The 18,425-nt window shown below is 42.3% G+C and overlaps 1 protein-coding gene across 1 annotated transcript in view; it reads left to right on the forward strand.

The window, feature by feature from the left end:
- The window catches only part of gna11b (guanine nucleotide binding protein (G protein), alpha 11b (Gq class)), a 64,879-nt gene that overhangs the window by 30,662 nt on the left and 15,792 nt on the right, over positions 1-18,425 (forward strand). The window contains exons 2-4 of the mRNA XM_017495980.3: positions 9,318-9,502; positions 12,920-13,074; positions 16,824-16,952. Coding sequence (XP_017351469.1) covers positions 9,318-9,502; positions 12,920-13,074; positions 16,824-16,952 — 469 coding nt within the window. The remainder of the gene's footprint in view (positions 1-9,317; positions 9,503-12,919; positions 13,075-16,823; positions 16,953-18,425) is intronic.

Raw genomic sequence — 18,425 nt, forward strand, 5'->3', positions numbered from 1 at the left:
CGACGAAATTGGGAATCGGTGGTTAACATTTTATTTATAACGCTGTTCCTGAGCGGTACAACCCAAAAGTTTGCTTGTGCACCGCGCTTTTTACGGAGGACAGCTTCCTGAACCTGGGCGCGTACAACGCAGGCTACACACAAAGGCTACTCCGGAAAAGTGGCGCGATTCGCACTTTTCTCGGACAATCTTACGCTTCTGAATCAGAACCTGTAAGTATGATGTATCTGCTATTGATTGTTCATATGCGGGGCTCTGTGTTGTGGCCCAGGGTACAGGTGTAGACCTCCGCTAACGTGCTAACTAAAGTTTGCTAAGTCGCGTCAGTACTGTAAACGTGCGTTTGTATGTTGGTGGTCTGACAGACGTTGATTGTAGCTGCTGTTGTGATCGTATCTTGAAACGGTTTCTATCAATCGAATCACAAGAATCTTAGCTTTCCAAAGAGATATCGCATGAGTACCCATGTACACACACAAGCTGTGTACTTAGCATAGTTTTACGGGGTGTCGGAATTTACATCGTATCTGAAAGGTACGAGAGTTACAAAATACAAACGTACCACTGCGGGTCGTTCTGCTCAAGTCATGTTTGCAAAGTTACCTCCGCTTTTCTGAATCGGACTCGGGTAAAACTGGTACGGTGAAACCGACGTTGCTTAGGAGCTTAGAATTTCTTTAGAAGCCTCGGAGGCTGAAGCTAACCAAGGCGCATCACATTTCCGATACACGCTTGAGGTTTTTCCCAATCAGAGCCCTCTGGGCTTTTCGGAAGGAGGGGCTTTGTAGAAATCGGAGCGTTTCAGGCAGCCTGGGAATAGAGGTACTGCAATAATGTGCAGTATGTGTGACAATGCATTTTTTAAAATTTTTTTTTTAAACATTATAGCATGTTGACATTCTATTACACCCAATAAACACAATAATGAACATTTTAAAAACGTTTCAAAATCATATGCCTGCTTTCAACTGTATAATTTCTTGGTGAAGCACGATGAGTGTATCCTTATAAATCTATTCAGAAAGATTTGCTTCAGCTGCAATTCAGTGTCCGTTTGCACGATCAACGAAGTAGCTTTTAGCTTCAGTAACTGTCTGGTCTGAGCCGATGCTACGTCTCTTAGGAATATTGCAAGTTTGTGTATCGACCTTGCCAATAGCAAACATACAGCCTGCTGGCTTCTTTCATTCTCGTCCTTTTGTCTCTGAAGAGCATGAAATCCAAAGCAAACACACAACTTTGTCACACCCAGTGTGGAAGAATGGGCAACTGTTGAGGCCCAGTGGTAAGGTACAGGAGTATTTTTCATTTTCGTATAATATGGTCTTTAACTTGAGGCTCATTTCCCGTACGTGTTAATTCGCTCACTTCAAATGAAGAAAGACTGGAAATGTCGGACTGGTGAAATTTTGGACCTCAGTAACGGAGAGACTCTCTGGTTTGGGTCCGTGGGCATCGAGGGCCAGGAAACCAAGAAGAGTCACCATTTACGAACGTTTTCATCTGTCTGTTGAATCATGTTGTGTAATTGGCAGCGAATAGCACTCCGCGATAATAGTACTAATGTGAATATCAGTCGAGCGCAAGTTTAAAAAATGAGCAAGTTTCAGGTATTGTTTAGAGCAAAGGTTTATGGAAGAGAGCATAAGTGCAATTGCACACACTTGTTTTTTGCAGTGACGTTTGGTAAATGAGACCCTTCAGCGGTACTCGTTCGGCGCGCGTGAATCGAACTTTGGCTGAAAGCGTGTCGTGACACATTTTGGCCCAAATTTTGAGCAATTGAACAATTGCAAGCTCCTCCAGATATTGCGGAGTTCCCTTGATTTTGCGTCATTTCAGCGATCGCGAAATCCTCGAGCGACTGATTTACAGCTTCATTCAGTTCTCCTTAGTATCCAGCCTGGTCAGGAGTAGCGGTGGTGTAGTTTGATGTGGGGAGGTTCTCGGTTGTTAAATACGTCATCAAGCTCGCCTTTTGCGTATTTTACAAACCGTTTCCTGTCCATCAGTTTAATTTAATTGTTGAATATTTTTTTATTATTATTATTATTATTGTTTGTTTGTTTATTTTTTAAAGGCACCAACTCCTCCGTGTTGCTGTATTACCAAATAAACCGAGAAGGGAAATGTAAGCTGAGGAACTGCCTGCTCTGGGTTATTATTGGTCTGTTAGTGTTCCCGTCAGGGAGAGAGCAAACTGTTTTTCCCTGCCAAAACACATCATGGAGAAATTTTAATCCTTCACAAAGTAAAATCCTCATACCGCCCACCACTAGTCCCATGTAGATTTCTAGCCGAGAGCAATTATGAACTCGAGTGATGTAGTTGAGGAACCATCAGAGCCATAATACACACTGTGCTGACACCGCTGCCATTTTTAACTCTGGGTGTTTGAAACAAAACATTACATTTAATAATAAAAGAGAGAACGAAACTTGCAGTTTAGGCCACGCCCACTCTGTGTGTGTGTGTGTGTGTGTGTGTGTGTGTGTACAGATACAGCTATCTAGATTCCTAAAGCGATACAGGTTCAGACAGCGGCGCTGCCATAGACCTCTAGTATAAACAGTGAAGATTCAGCAGCTTGAGACCAGGTCTGTGTAACGCTCCTCGTGATGTCATTTTTATTTACTTATGAACCTGATATTCAGTTCAGCAGCAGATTACCCGTGTTAAATATTTGTCTTCTTTGTATCGGTATCACATGATGTGCACGGCACAGACTGCCTCTTAACGCTTTTGTTTTCTCGCAGATCGCTCTCGGGTCTAACTCCGGGCTAGATGACCGGTTTCTGGAAGACCAGGAAGAACAGTGTTATGTAAATCAGGGAACGAGGTGTGTGTGTGTGTGTGTGTGTGTGTGTGTGTGTGTGTGTGAGAGAGAGAGATTAAGTGCAGGTGATGGGAGAGAGCTGAGTGATGGAGCAGGATGTGTGTTTTGATGTACAGAGAGATGAAATGTGCTTTCTGTGGTTGTGGTTTGCCTCCTGCGGATGTAGTGAATCTAAAGGTTGGGTTTATTGGTTTCTCTCTCTCGCTCTCTCTCTCTCGCTCGCTCTCGCTCGCTCTCGCTCTGTGTGTGTGAGCTTGTGTATCCGTATTGTGTGGGCGACTGAAGGCCTGTGTGAAGTGCGAGAGAGATCAGAACTCATCGGTCTCTGTGTTGTACAGATTTTTTACCGACTGCTGTGTAATGCAGCCCAGTAGTCTTTTATTTATCTATCTATCTATCTATCTATTTATTTATTTATTTATTTTAATAGCATTCAATATTGTGATTATTTCCACATGGTCAACATTAAGCTGGAATAATACTTGTAACCAAAAAAAGGTGTAAATAGTAGTAGTTTTTTTTTTTTTTTTTTTTTTTTTTTTTTTTAATAAACACACGTCCGCAGTCTTTTATACACAATAGAGTTCCATGCATGTGACCTTTTCCCACTGATAAAACGGTAACATAATAAATGACTCCTCCAGGTTATGTAATCAGTAAGGAATAAACGCGGACGAGACGTGCTGCGGTTCGAGGAAAATAATCAACCCGACACAAAGCGGAGTTACCGTTTTCCGACGTTGATTATTTTCCAATAACGGCATGTCCCGAAGTGTTTTATTCCTCTTGTACTACAAGAATTGGTATACAGTAAGATTTATTATTTTTTTAAATTGTTTAATGAGCACGTTATATTCGACCAGTTTGTAGTTTTGTTTAATGCCTCTGTCTGTCGCTCAAGGTTAATAAGCTGTTAATAAAAAAAACTTCCGTAACGTAACGAGTGTTACAAAGCACTGACACTGGAGACTCCTTCCGTTAATGTTTATTTAACACGTCTTTGCTATATCGATGATTTACATCGTTTCTTTGTTAAATAAACGGCACGTCGTTCAACCCACTTTAAAGTAGCGTGTCGTTGTGTGGCGCGTCCACCATAAAAGTCCCAGTGAATGAGCCGTCACTATGGAAACGATAGCATATGAGGACGAGCACGACGATATTAAAATCGTCACTTCGACGCAGTGGGACGTTAGAGAAGATTCAGTGCTCCCTGGATTGTGCGATCTCGGAAATGAACGCGAAATGGAGCAAACTCCGCGGTACACGCAGGAGCTCGCGATTTTTCAAAATCACCGCAGATTCGGGCCAAGACTCGTGACGTGACGTCATCACAGCACTCGTTCATGCCATTGGCGTGTGTCGGACAGGAGTACAGCTAAACGTTAGCTCATTAACCAGCAAACATCACTGTGAAAGACCGTGCGGAACAATTCCGTGCAATCGCAATTCCGCCAGTTCGAGCGGTCTCCAGTACAGAACTCGAGTTGCGTCACAAGTTTAGAAAAAAGCCGCAGCAAAATCAAGTATTTTTGGCTGCAACGATCACAAAAAAAAAAACAACTCTGTGAAATCCTGTACGAACTGAAAATGTATGAACACCTACCGACCAATCAGATTCAAGAATTCAACGTCACGGTAAATATAATCGAACATAACATGTACATATTAAACGACTGTGATTTATTCACTTTTCATGGAAAAGGTTACCAGGAATGTGTTCCTAATACTGAAGTTTTCTTTTTGTTTGTTTGTTTTTTGTTTTTCTTTAAAACAACCGGACCGACATCCACCAATCAAAACGCATTATGGGCGCTAGGTAGATTTTACCCATCACAACCTGTATGAACGTGAATTTCTGTAAAAAAATAAAATAAAAATCCATTGAAACATGGAGAATGTTGATTAAGGATGTGGAAATTTAAAAAATGAGAGCGTTCAGCTTTACATGGAACCTCCACGTTTGAACTGTATTAAGCGTTAACAGATTTATGTGGACGAGGTACGGCTGTAAATGGTATAGGGAGCATTTGGATTTAATTGAAACTTGTAAACAAAGACAGCTTTGCTTACAAGCTGTACAAGTTTACAGCGTTAAGTAGCACTTAACGGGATTCGTGTCCTTTTCCGAGACCGTGTTCTCTTCTCTCGATACTCGGGGGCCTTTTGCTGTGTATCATGGCACTTGGACACAAAATCGCTGCTGCCAGGTGAAAAGGTGTCTTGATTTATTTACCAAAAATACCTCATGCTAATTACCAATATCGGGACAAAACAAAAAAAAATCACTTGCTGTTATCATCACTCCAAGCCTGAAATCCGTTCATTATTCGTCACGTTTAGCCTGCACCAAATCGCCGTGCTCCGCTCGCCGTGTAGTTATTCAGGGTTTTTTTTTTTTTTTTTTGTCTGTAAAGAGGTGCTCGAATTTATCTTAAGGACCTCTACACACTGCCATCAGCTCTTCAGCTTTTCTGTTCACACTTACTCACACACAAACGCACGCTCACTCACTCATTGACAGCGGAATCTGGCGTGTACGCCTTTTCCTTCATGAATATTCGAATGGGGTTTGATTTAAATATTGAAATGAGCTGGAAATGTATCGAAGGAAAACATCAGCACACTCGAGGTATTCAAGTACTGAAAGTACCGCTTCAGTATTCGTTATGCTGTTTGTCCATGGTGACGGGGGGGGGTGTTGGGGTTAGGGAGAAAAGTTTGTTAAAGATATAGATAATCCTTAATGTCAGAGTAGACAGGGTGTCCACTGGTCCTTAAAACGTCTTCAATTCCTTAATGTAAGAATAAGGCTTTAATTAGCATTAAAATGTCTTAAATTCACGTTTCAAAGGTCTTCATATGCAACCGAACCGACACCGTTAAGAAGAGTTGGGTTTTCTTTTAAAAGTAACGCCGTGTGACCCTCCCACCCCGACGCGGTGTCTGAAACCGCTCCCTATCTCCTATAGGGTGTCGGCCATTTTGTAGCGGTGTCCTAATTCTGACCGGAAGACGTCTTCATCCCCTACATCCGTTCACTCGTCTGTACCCACAACGCACTCCGATTTCGAGCGCACACGCGACGACGTCCACTCACGAACGCACTATTTCCCATACTCCATCGTGTGACTGCGATAGAATGCGAAAGATAAATAAACACGGTGGGCTGCAGCATCGGAGGCGGCAACCTCCAGAAAGAGATGTATACGCACGAGGACAAGCCGTTATAGCTGATGTTTTGGGAATGTCTTGAATGTGGTATTAAAACGTGTTCAGTTTGATGCGCTGATACCCGCAGATACCCTGACGGACAGGAAAAAGAATGAATCGGATAAAAAGACAAACAAACTCTCATCACGTCTTTCTTCCACAGAAATAAGAACGCCTTCAGGGAGGCTTTTCAGTCATGTATTCTTTTGTGCGAGTTCCTGCTCGTGTTCCTGCGAATCACTATAAACGGATCTTACTCGGCAGTAACGGCGCTTTCTCTCTGTAGTGCCGTTTCTGTCTCTCTGGGAATGCCATCATACTCGTTTTGAAGGTTTCTTCCAGGAACAAGATTGAACACTCTTCTTAGAACGGACAAAATCTGGATCAGATCGACACGTCCAAAGTATGGGTCGAGCCGCTTCGACGAGTTAAACGCTTCCTTTGCCTTTCTCGAAATAACCTATCCAAACAGGGAAAGAGACGAGTTAATGAATCAACGGGGCGTATAGCTTTAGTTTCCGAGTGTCAGCTTTGTGCTCGTTATGTGTGAGCTCTTTAAAGATTTTTATTCATTTTTTTTATTTTTTTTTTATGCTGTCTCTGGCCAAATGCTGTCTCTGGCCAGTGTGTGGCCTTCTTTTCAGACACTGTGCCTTTTTTTTTTTCCGTTTCTTTTTACTTTTCCTCATTTGAGTCATTCTCCTCAAAGAAAAGGCTATTGTCTGTCTCTCAACGTTCTTCACAGAGAGTGAATTTTTTATCATTTGGCCGTGTAATTGCGCAAGTAAAGATTAGGAAAAAAGACCTGTAGCCTCGGGGCGTTTTCAGACCTGTAGATCTGTGCTTTTGGACACTGTGGCATTACCTCCTCGGCTCGGTTCGCTTTCGCAAAGCGACATTTCAGAGCGTTCTGAAACGTGTCTGAGTAAACCGCAAACTCGCGGTCGCTCAGAACGCACCTGGTCATGTTCCAGGCTTCCGCTCATAGCGCTCATCCGTCAAGATGGATAGACAGCAGCTCCGCGAGCTTATTGTGGATTTCTTTTAAGCTGTAGTTATAATGTATCTAATTTAAATGTTCCACGGAGCGATTAAAGCCCAACTCCTTGAGACGCTCGCTAAACACCTTGTAATCCTCGTTATGCGGGGTTTTTTTTAATTAATTAATTTATTTTTTGGAAAGGTGTTCAGGAACACGTTTCGGCCCAAATGTCAGTGAGGCGTTTCCGCTCGTTTTTGGTCCAAGTTAAAGTCCCGTCACGAGCCGTTAGCACGACAAACACGCTTTTTTTTTTATGTAGCGCAGTTTCCATCGTGTATCGCCATACAGGTTGGATCGGATCGCTTTCTCACCACAAGCGCGAACCGCTCTAGAGTTTGTTTGCGATCTATTTGTTTTGGCGCGAACGCCGTGTCCGTGTACGTCTGAAACGGAACGAACCGAGGGAGAGAACGAACAAGGTTCCCAAACGAACGCTTCGGACGAGCCAGGTGAGGAAACGCCGTCAGATCCCTGGTCTCGGCTGACAGGACTGGAACCTGATGTAGTCCTCTGCTGTTCTAGCTTACTCAGCTCAAGGCTCAACGTGTTGCGTGTTCTGAGATGCTTTTCTGCGCACAGTGGTCGTAAAGAGTGGTTATTTGAGTTAGCGTGGCTTCCCGGTCAGCTCCAAACACTCTGTCTGTTCTGTTCAGAACTCGCTCATGAAAAAGGCAAGTCTTGCCTTTGGGGAGCAAGGTCACGTGATGTGCATGTAATTGGTTTGTTCTGGAACATCAAAGAACAAACATTTTTTTTTTTAAATAAATAAATGCATAATGTTAGGCGTGTTTTGGTCGGGTGAATATAGCTGTTTGCCTTTAGCGCTTTCTCATTTCCTGTATACTGAACAGGTTGTCATGGCACCAAAATTTCAGCAGTTGGTACCAATACCAATAAAGTTCCACGATCCTCTGTACCAAAAACATGCTAATTAAACAACACACTATTTTATTAATCAAGTTAAATATTAATGTAAAACGTATTTTTTTTAAAATGCCATTCTGTATACTGTAAAGTATATCATTATTAAAGCTACTCGAGTTCTCCAGACAAGAGCAGAAATGTTTTTCTGACTCACTGATATTAAAGACATAAACAGTGCTAGCCACACAGCTATTATTTTCCAACACATAAATTTCAGCTATATCGCTCATCAAAAAGCCTCTGATGTGTAAAATTAGTGAACCTTATCATGTCCTCCCATTTATTTCACCCCAATAAAAGTTCAAGCATTAAACGGTTAATAAGGACTCCTGACCGTGTTAGCGTTAAACGCGTGTATGCTAACATTAGGTAAGCAAAAACGAGAACGTTTTCTTGCAATAGTACACTCCAGTTAAACTACGCTACAACATTCATAATGCAACCGCTACCATCATTTTAAACTCACCTGCTTGAATAAATACTGCGGTTAAGCAGCCGGTCTTCCTGAATGCACGGTTAATCTATCCGCACGTAAATACTAGAGGCGCTGCTTTTACACGCTTGGCGGTAACGGCACCGAAAGCGGAAAACGAGCGTCCGAGAGGAATACGTGTATTTCGCCTACTATGCAGCCACGGTGACCGGGGGAGCTGCTGCTGCTTTGGCTCTTCTTGTTCCCGACTGACCACACGTCGGGCAGCACATCAGTACCGGGTTGACCCGGTGCTACCGGTACTTATGAAAATCTAGTACCATCAATTCTTTTGCTTTTTAATACCGACTTGTTACTGAAGTACCGATACTTTTGACCATCCTAATACTGACTGTGTGCGGCTGCTTTTTTTTTTTTTTTTTTTTAAACATCTGTTCATTTAGCCCTTGCGTATTTAATGGTTTTTATACAGAACCAAGTCCAGTTGTAGTGGTCCTAATGAGTGGCAGTCTGGGGACTTGACCTCGCAACGAGACTGCTTTCTTTGACTGCTCAACCAATTAATAAGTACCGTTAACTGAACGTCTCTATATAATCCATTTGATTTACTGCAGGAGATATTTTTCCGAAACCGGTACGAGCTGACTCGAATGAATCGCCTCTTCCACTGATGGATCGATATGACGCTGGAATGAACCTTATTGACCTTTTCCAGCGTGTGCGTCAGTAAGTCTTTTGCGACCGCACAGACACCGTGAAATGGACGACGTGCGAATGCGATATCGAGTGAGCCAGTAGTAGAACACGATAAACATGACAGGAACTGACCTTTTAACCCTGACCTTTGTCCTCTCCTCCTTTTGATGCAGGGACGGGAGAGAGCGGCAAGAGCACATTCATCAAACAGATGCGCATCATCCATGGCACCGGCTACACGGACGAAGACAAGCGCGGCTTCACCAAGCTGGTCTACCAGAACATCTACACGTCTATGCAGTCCATGATCCGCGCCACAGAGACGCTCAAAATCGGCTACAAGTACGAGCAGAACAAGGTGAGGGGGAGCTGAATACGTTGTGGTGCCGTACGTCATGGACTATGATGTTATCATTTAAAGGAATCCTGAAGAAAAAAATCTATATATATATTTTTACACTGAAGTATTTCTCATGTGATTTAGCGATTCTGGTGCTCATTTGTCGATCGGTGTTGTATCTTCACGATTCCTTCGAGAAGTCAGACGTTCCGCACGGGCAGCACTGCGGACGTTGCTAGCAAAGATACAGTGGCATTTATTTAACAATCTGAAACGTGAGGCGTAACGGTCGGGTTTTTCACCGCCGTATTAACGAGGCGTAGAAGTGACGAACATCAGACCCGGAGTTCCAGAATGCGGTGCAGCTGGACGAGTTACGGGCTAGTCCGTGACCTGTGAGATGAAAAGCACGGTGGCGGTAGCATCAAAGCCGAAGCTTTTGAAGCCGAGCAGCGTATTACAGATAAGGAGGTGAGAGCCGGACAGACTAAAGGATTAAAGGTAGGTAGAGATGAAACAAAGGCTAAATCTCGCCGGCGCTGAATAGTAATAAAAGTCAACCCAGAATTTAACTACAGAGTAAATCTGGGATGTAATTAAAGTATAGTTAAGAATAAGATTACGTTTCACATCACTGGGATTCAATCACAGTTTCCTCATACAGTTTATTGTGGGGTTTTTTTTTTATTATTATTGATTTTAACAATTGTTCATTTCTTAACCGTGATCCGAGTAAAACCTTCACTGAACGTTTTTTTTTTTTTCGCTTAATATTAAAGTATCTTGATATTAAGTAAAAGTCTCCCCATCTCTCGCTCAATAGTTCACCGTGTGAGGATGTGGCATGCCTCCGCTCCCCAAACATTTCAACTTAAAACAAATTATGCTCGGTTTCATTTTTATCATTTTTTTTTTAAAGAACATTTCTGGTACGCTTTCTATTCCTCTCGGCGTCACCTGCGCGCGCCGACACTCTGCCGCTGCTCCACCGAGCCGAAGAGCAAAAAAACAAAGCCTGCAATTACGATTATCCCTCTTGTGCATGCAGTACGAGTGCAACCGAGACTCTTCAAAGCCGACCGTGAGACACTTTGCTTCCCCCAATTGGAATGCCTCGATCCCAGTGTTACATAATTTGTGAATAGTTTTACCCACAAGTTTAAAAAAAAGAAAAAAAAAAAGTGTTCTATTAATCTATTAAACCAGAGCTGACATTAACAATGGACATCACAGCAAAAGTTCATGTGAATGCACTCAGGTGTCCATCATCCATCCATCCATCTTCTATACAGCTTACTCCTCTTCAGGGTCACGGGGGAACCTGGAGCCTACCCCAGGGAGCATCGGGCACAAGGCGGGGTACACCATGGGCAGGGTGCCAATGCACTCGGGTGTTTAGAATTTAGAATGAGATAATTGTACACATTATACAGTGGTTAAGGTAGGATTTGTACCATATTCTTGCACTTATTTATTTAATTTTTTTATTGTTATATATAAACAAAATGAAACCATTTTCAACCACATCCCAAAAGCATGGCAGTTGAAACCTCGTCGTTAAACGACACAGCGAGTCTCGCGTCGTTCACTCACTCGAGATGCGTTTACAGTTGCTTTGGGAAACAGGGCCGAGTCATTCTAAAGTCAACCCGAATGAAATCAAAGCTGGTCTTTTGTTTTAATGTTCGCTCACAGCCTCTGTAATCAGTTCGTCATTGTCCACCACAGAGCAGCCAGGGTTTTGTTGTTTGGGGGGGGGGGTTTCCTTCTAAACATCTTTCAGATTTTTTTACTTTTACATGGACAACAATAATCCGATATTAAGTCGATACTCTGATTAAGAAACTAGCATGTAAACAGCAATTCTTTTATTACCTTAATACAACTAAAGTCATACTCGAAGTAAACACAAATGGAATTAAGACATGTGGAGTATTCCTGTTTTAGTCGCATTATCGATGTGCGTTACAGACATGTACACACCTTAATCACGCTGTTAACGTCGTGTGGGAGTTTTCACCGCATTTTGCGACAGGACACGTACACACACGGCAGTGCTCAACCGTTCGACGGCAAACGAGAGCACGGCTGCGTCCCAAACCGTGTACGTACTCACTGTATAGTAGGCAGGATGCATGTATTTTGGTTACTATATACTAGGTAAGTACGCGGTTTGGGACGCAGCCCACGGCTTCAAGCAGTCGTCTATTTGCCCGTACAGCACGACAAATAATTATCTGCACTTGAAGCTTTCGTGAAATTAAAAATGAACACTGTATGTAGTATTTAAAATATGTTTAATAAGGACTTTAAAAAAAAAAAAAAAAAAAAAAAAAACATTTGGGATGTGCTGAAAATAATTAGAATATTTTTTATAATTGATTTAAAAATAATCATCAACAGGGTCGTTACCATTGCGGAGTTGACTATTTTATTATAACATCACGTCCTGGAGTGTGTTGTTCCTCTTAAAACACAGCGGTTTTCCCCGAGACAAGTAGTTCTTACAAAACTACTTTTATTACAAAATATATTTTTGTTTATTTATTTGCTTTATTTCTTAAAAAGCTCTCTCTTTTTTTTCCCCCTCTCTCTACAAAAACAATGCAGATAATCTAAAAGACCTTCAGTATCTGAAAACTTGAAGCTACAGCTTTACCTCAGACTGTTAAAGCACTGAAACTGGAGACTCCTTCCAGAAATGCTAAATGCTTGTCTGTCTGCCGTATACGCCCCTGTACGTTAATATGTAAACTCGCGGTGACACGCCCACACCGTCATATTTTTGTTATAAATCTCTTCTGATGCAGAAGAAAATGTGTTTGAGTAGTTTGGTGGTTGTTTTTGTTTTGTTTTTTTTTGTGGTAGACTGGACAGGATTTCAGGATGTACTACAAAGCTGGGACACAGTCCTGCTGCTAGTCAAAATGGGGTCCTATAAGCTGCATTTCATTATAATGCCTGTATAATTGACCAGGTAGAGGTCTGAGAATGTTTAGTTAAGATCACGTACACGTCGATATTTCTGAAGCGAATGAAATCATTATTTTGGGAGACAACAGCGGAGAGATGCTGTCCTGAACGTGGCCAAGGAGCAACAGCTCCATGATTCATTAAGTTCACACACGAAACATTTCCGTTTTACGTACCTTAGCCGTTCCAAAGCGCTTTACACTGTGTCTCATTCACCCATTCGCACACACACACCAATGGTAGTGCAAGGCGCTAGCTTGCCATCGGGAGTCTTGCCCAAGGACACTTCGGTATGTGGAGTCACGTGAGCCGGGAATCAAACCGCCAACCCTTCGATTAATGGACAACCCGCTCTACCACCTGAGCCACAGCCGCCCATTACCTGCGTTGTAATCCACACCGGTCCTTTTTCTTCCTGCAGCTGTGTTAATTTCCTGTATCGGGGTTGTAATTTGACTGCAGGCCAACGCCATGCTGGTGAAGGAGGTGGACATCGAGAAGGTCTCGTCATTTGATCAGCCCTACGTGAACGCCATTAAGATGCTGTGGTCAGATCCGGGCATCCAAGAGGCCTACGACCGCCGCAGAGAGTACCAGCTCTCTGACTCCACTAAATAGTAAGTATACACACACTTTACTATAGTGTTGGACTGATTTTTTCAAGGTGCTGTTATTGCGTACGTGTGTGTATGTGGGAGAGCGCCAGCATTAAAGCTTTATTGGATTTTCGACAATAATTGAATCTGTGTGTATGAATGAAAGAGCGACAAGGTTAATATAAGCAAACTGAAGGTTCTAAACTCTCTGAACTACGTGTAATCTTACGTAAAGTTTCGGTGAAAAGCCTTTGTTTATTCTTGGAGCACTCAAACGAACAAGACTCGAGAAAATAGCCTTGGGGGCACTGCGTCTGAATGTTGCATTGATTTAGCAATCCAGGATGTAAACGAGTTCAATGAATTCACGAGCTTCCAGCAGCTGCGATGCTCTGTCACTGTGCCGGGTCATAAACCTTCAACTTCGTCTCATGAAACCGTGCAGGACAGTGAGAATGACGGTGGAATGTGAAAAAGACAAAACAGCGCCCCCTGCTTGAGTAAGTGTGTGTTGCATGTGAAGGGTAGTTCTGAAGATCTGTTTTTTTTGTTGTTGTTGTTGTTTGCTTGTTTTTTTTGGGCCAACTTTATTATCTTTCAGCTGAAAGCATAGTTTTTAGTATACCTTTTAAAACTTGTATAAGTTATATAAATGGATGGACCATGAGGGTACCACGCCAGAGACGCGGCACGTTACAGATTAGTACCCTGTGTAATATTTACATATCTGGAAAAAAAACCTAACTGTGTAAAAAGAATCATGTATATAAAAGACCAATGGAGGCCAGATTAGCTGCTATTGTGAAGTGCTCTGAAATGTCAATGTGCATATTGTCAAAAAAAAACCCAGATTCATCTGCCAGCCAGTGCATGTCTATGGAGAGATGCTGGTCTGCCTTAACCTAGGTTCATACTAGCGACAATATGACCTAGGACCAATCTTTTTCCATGTACGTACACAAACGACATTTAAATCGAGATTTTCTCAATTCTTTCCAGATTAGATATGACGCCATAACACAGCTAATCCACACAATGGGCTCGGATGACTCCTCGAATCAATCCCATGCCGTTTGCGCTCCAACACTTCTTCAGTTCCCAACTTTCCACTTGAGTTCCTACCTGTAATTAGTTCCCGTTTACTGATTGACGCATAAAATTGGAAGATGACCATTACCTTTGGTGAGGGAACCGAACTAGTAAAGCTAGAAGAATTTCCGAGCACTTAACATGTAAATCAAGCAGCCAGGGTTCATGCTGGTTAGTGCATTATTTAATTTGTTTTGAATTAGCTGGCTTTAGAAACTAATATACAGCTACTTCCATTTCTAATCAGAATGCCAGACCACACCCACTAGTGGTCACTAGACCACACCCACAAGAGGCGAACAAGCAGCATTAGTACCTCGTCACTTACTATTGTTGGGTTGGTTTCATCCTTGATAATTTTTTGCGCACTTATTTTGGATGCAAGCTTCAGAATCTTAAAGGTTTCACGTATACGCACGTTGTGTAGGGTATTTTGACAGAGAAAACACACTCTTGAACATAAGCGAGTTAAAGTCCCGAACTGAAGAAAGTTCACACAATTCCACCATTAAAGGTTATCGAAGTTTCGTCTGGAGCAGTTAGCGGCGCGGGAACGAGACCGCGGTTGTTTGTGCACGGGCTACGGGCAAAGGTCAAAGGCGGATAGTTCGTATCCAGCTTTCTGATCGTTTTTCTCCAAACTGATCTTATCATGGCAGACGCACATGACTGCTGTCGTGGTCATGTTTATTCACGAAATGCACCAGATCCGTCTGCCTTGCGTGTTTGCACTGATAGAATCATCAGTCGGGCAGACACGATCATAAAGCTGGATAAGACCTGCGATTTACTGCTGTGTACGCGGTTTAATCTGCCACACACTTTTCTTTCTTTTTTTAAAAAAAAAATAATAATAACTAAAACATTTGTTTTAATTCGCATTCACAAGATTGTTCATGAGAATGATTAAATCAAGATCTAGGATTTATGTATGATCACATACATACATCTTTCCAGAAAATGTTCATCATAACTTCAGGTAAGAACAGATGTGGCCTCAGGCTCACCTTAGCTATCGTCAGTTACTTCATGAAAAGCACACTAAGGAATGAAATTTGGAGCCAAATGCACAAAAAATCAGAGATGCACCGTTGTATCGGCCGATTAAAGGCTGTCTTTGACGCCGATAGTTTGAAAACATCCGATGATCAGGGCCGATTATATCCTGTCAATCAAAAGCGGGCGGGAAAACACATCGATTTCGTGCTGTGCGTAAAGATGATGTCTCTCGTGTGGAATGATGACAAAACTGCAGTTTGTAATCTCTGTAATCTCTGCACTCATAATATTTTACACCGGAAGTAAGCAGCAGTGAAGCGGGAGTTTCAGCGTCGAGTCGAATCATTTATTTATTTATTTTGACGAGCTGCTCGCGCTGAATTAAAGCGCCAGTACACCGTTGAAAGACAAAAAAGGTATATATTTCACAGAAAAATATATTTGTAGAGTAGGATATTTCATATCCAGTTAATGTTAATATATAAAAACGTTGATATTATGTATTAGCAGTTTGATGTTCAGTGATGGAGTAGAAATGCTTTTGTTTGTGGAGAGTGAATGTGAGACTAACAGGAGGATTTTTAGAATTCAGTCAATGTTAATATGAATTAATAACATTCAGTAAGTGAAGAAATCTTACTTTAATCTTCAGAATTGAGTTCATGTGTTAATGTTAATTACAGTCATGTGTTTTCTGTGTATGAGACCAGGTACTGTTGAAATGGAGAGAATAAAGTTTTCTTATGCATTTCTTTCAGAGTTGTGGAATTGATTGTTATTCATTGAAAAGAAGGCGGAACTATCGGTTATCGGTGTCGGCCGATATCACTCTAAATGATCAGTTACCCGCATTGGCTGAGAAATTTAGTATCGGTGCATCTCTGACAAACATATATCGGGAGTCTGGAAAGCTCGGGCATAGTTGACACGCATATGAAAGAAATGCAGTATTGTATTAGAGTTACTTCTAGATGTTTGTGTGTGTGTGAGAGAGAGAGAGAGAGAGAGAGAGAGAGAGAGAGAGAGAGAGAATGTAGTATTTGCCATGTGTACATGCGTGTCCGTCATCCCGCAGCTACAGAAAAATTGTTGTTCCCCCCCACTGCTGGATCTGATTATAAAGATTGTCTGGTGTATAGCTTCAGTAAGATTATTTATTGAATCTCCAAAGAGTTTTTCTCTGATCATTGAGTTTTACAGCAGTGTGTCGCTTACACACTCCAGGGTTGGACTAAAAGAAGTAGCCCACGTGCTTGTCTGGCTTATCATTTTCTTCATTTGTAGTTGCACGTTCAACAAGCAGTGAAAGAAAATAAACTTACGCTTACTTTACGAATCCTATATGAGACGCGATTTCCACTCATAAGGCAGCAGTGGATTTTATTTGCCATCAGCGAATCTGCTACAATACAACACGATTTCAGTTCATAAGGTAACGAGTCGATATTTGATTAATCCTACCGAACGAGCTAGTACGCAGTTCTTTTTAGTATCTCGTCATATCTCGCAGCTCTACCGTCCGGACGCTGTGGATCTTCAGCGCCGGGTATCACGGCCTCACTCGGGACAGGAGGCTTCAGCACTGGACTACTGAACTCCTAGCTCATGAAGAAGTCCTGGATTATTTGTCAATGTTACGACCTTCATATCTGTCTCTTTTGTTTCTCTCCTTCCCTGCCTAGCTATCTATCCGATCTGGACCGTATCTCCGAGCAGCACTATCTGCCCACCCAGCAGGACATACTTAGGGTCCGAATCCCAACCACGGGCATCATCGAGTACCCTTTCGACTTGCAAAGCATCATTTTCAGGTAGAAGACACACTGTCTACATGTGTTTTTATTTATTTATTTATTTATTTATTTATTTTTTATCCCAAACCGCTCTCGGCGTAGTGGGCGTCTGTGTGATTTACTGACCTAAAAAGATCAAACTGAACCCCAACATCAATCAGCAAACTCTCCTCACTGCAGATCTATTGATTTTTCTTTACATCGAGCTGTGCAAACCTGCAAACCTTTTTTTTTTTCTCTTGTCTGGCGAGAGAAATATGGCTCCCTGGGATTCAGGGTTTTTTTTGGGAATGATAGCAGGCAGATGGATGTTATATTTCTGTTTGGAGGTCAGGATGAAAAGTGAAGTGTTGATCCACTCAAAATGTAAAAAAAAACGGGGAAACTAGAGATCTCTGTAGTGGTTCCGATGACCGCAATCAAATCGTTTCGTTTGAAAACTCCGTTCATAAAACAGTCTCCTCTTCCTCTCTTCCTCTCCGTGTCCGTTCTGAAGTTTAGCAGCCCGTCCTACATTACGGAGGATATATATGTGTGTGTGTGTGTGTGTGTGTGTGTGTGTGTGTGTGTGTGTTTGGAAGTAGGTCAGCGAGCCCCTGGCTGAAGGAAATGAGGACGGCCGATGTGAAGGAGCTTTATTTTAGGCAGGCGCTCCTAGAGGGCCTCATTTATCAAAGGCCCCTCTGTGGGCTTCTGGCTCAGGGCTGGAGCGGTGGAGTGACACGGGGGGGCGCTGTTCACCCCGAAACCTGCAATAACGCCCTCGGCTCTCGCCCGTCTATCTCTCGATCTGTATACATAGTTTAGGTGAGCGTTTCTGAAACTCGCTGGATCTGAGAAGCATAGCTAAATAAATATGGATCAAATCTTTCCTGGTATAACCTGTAAAAGGAGAGGTTAAATGGCAGTCGCGCATACGCACAGAGAGACAGTTCACTCACTCATGCATTCTACATCATAAGACCTAGCCTTAGAATTAGCATCTCACCCGTGGTCATTTTTTAATTTTTTTTATTATTTTTTTATCAGAACATCTCCGTGATAAAACCCACAACCAAAAGTTAACGTGGGACGAGAGAATATTTTTGCATTAGCAGTCTATTTACGATTCTATTGATTTAAGAGGCATCCTGTTTCAGACGATAATCTACTCCTCTCCTATGTGTAAGGTACAATACGATACAATACGTTAAATAAGTAACGATCCATTACACTTCAGTGCACTACCGATACCACACAATACGATTCGGGCACGAGCCAATACGATCGAGTTCTGTTCAGTCTTCAGGACATGGGAGTTTGCATGTTGCGGTTTCTCGGTAACGTAACAAGCTGCGTGTTGTTTGTTTGTTTGTTTGTTTGTTTGTTTGTTTTTTGAAGAGAAGGGAAAAAAGCGAGGTTTGGTGAGGGAGCTGTTCTGGACGGAAGTGATGACAATAACTGCTTCATAGGCGTTCCACAGCGCTGTGATATGATATGATGTGATGTGAT

Source organism: Ictalurus punctatus, chromosome 20, assembly GCF_001660625.3.
Source record: "Ictalurus punctatus breed USDA103 chromosome 20, Coco_2.0, whole genome shotgun sequence".
NCBI classification, from domain to species: domain Eukaryota; kingdom Metazoa; phylum Chordata; class Actinopteri; order Siluriformes; family Ictaluridae; genus Ictalurus; species Ictalurus punctatus.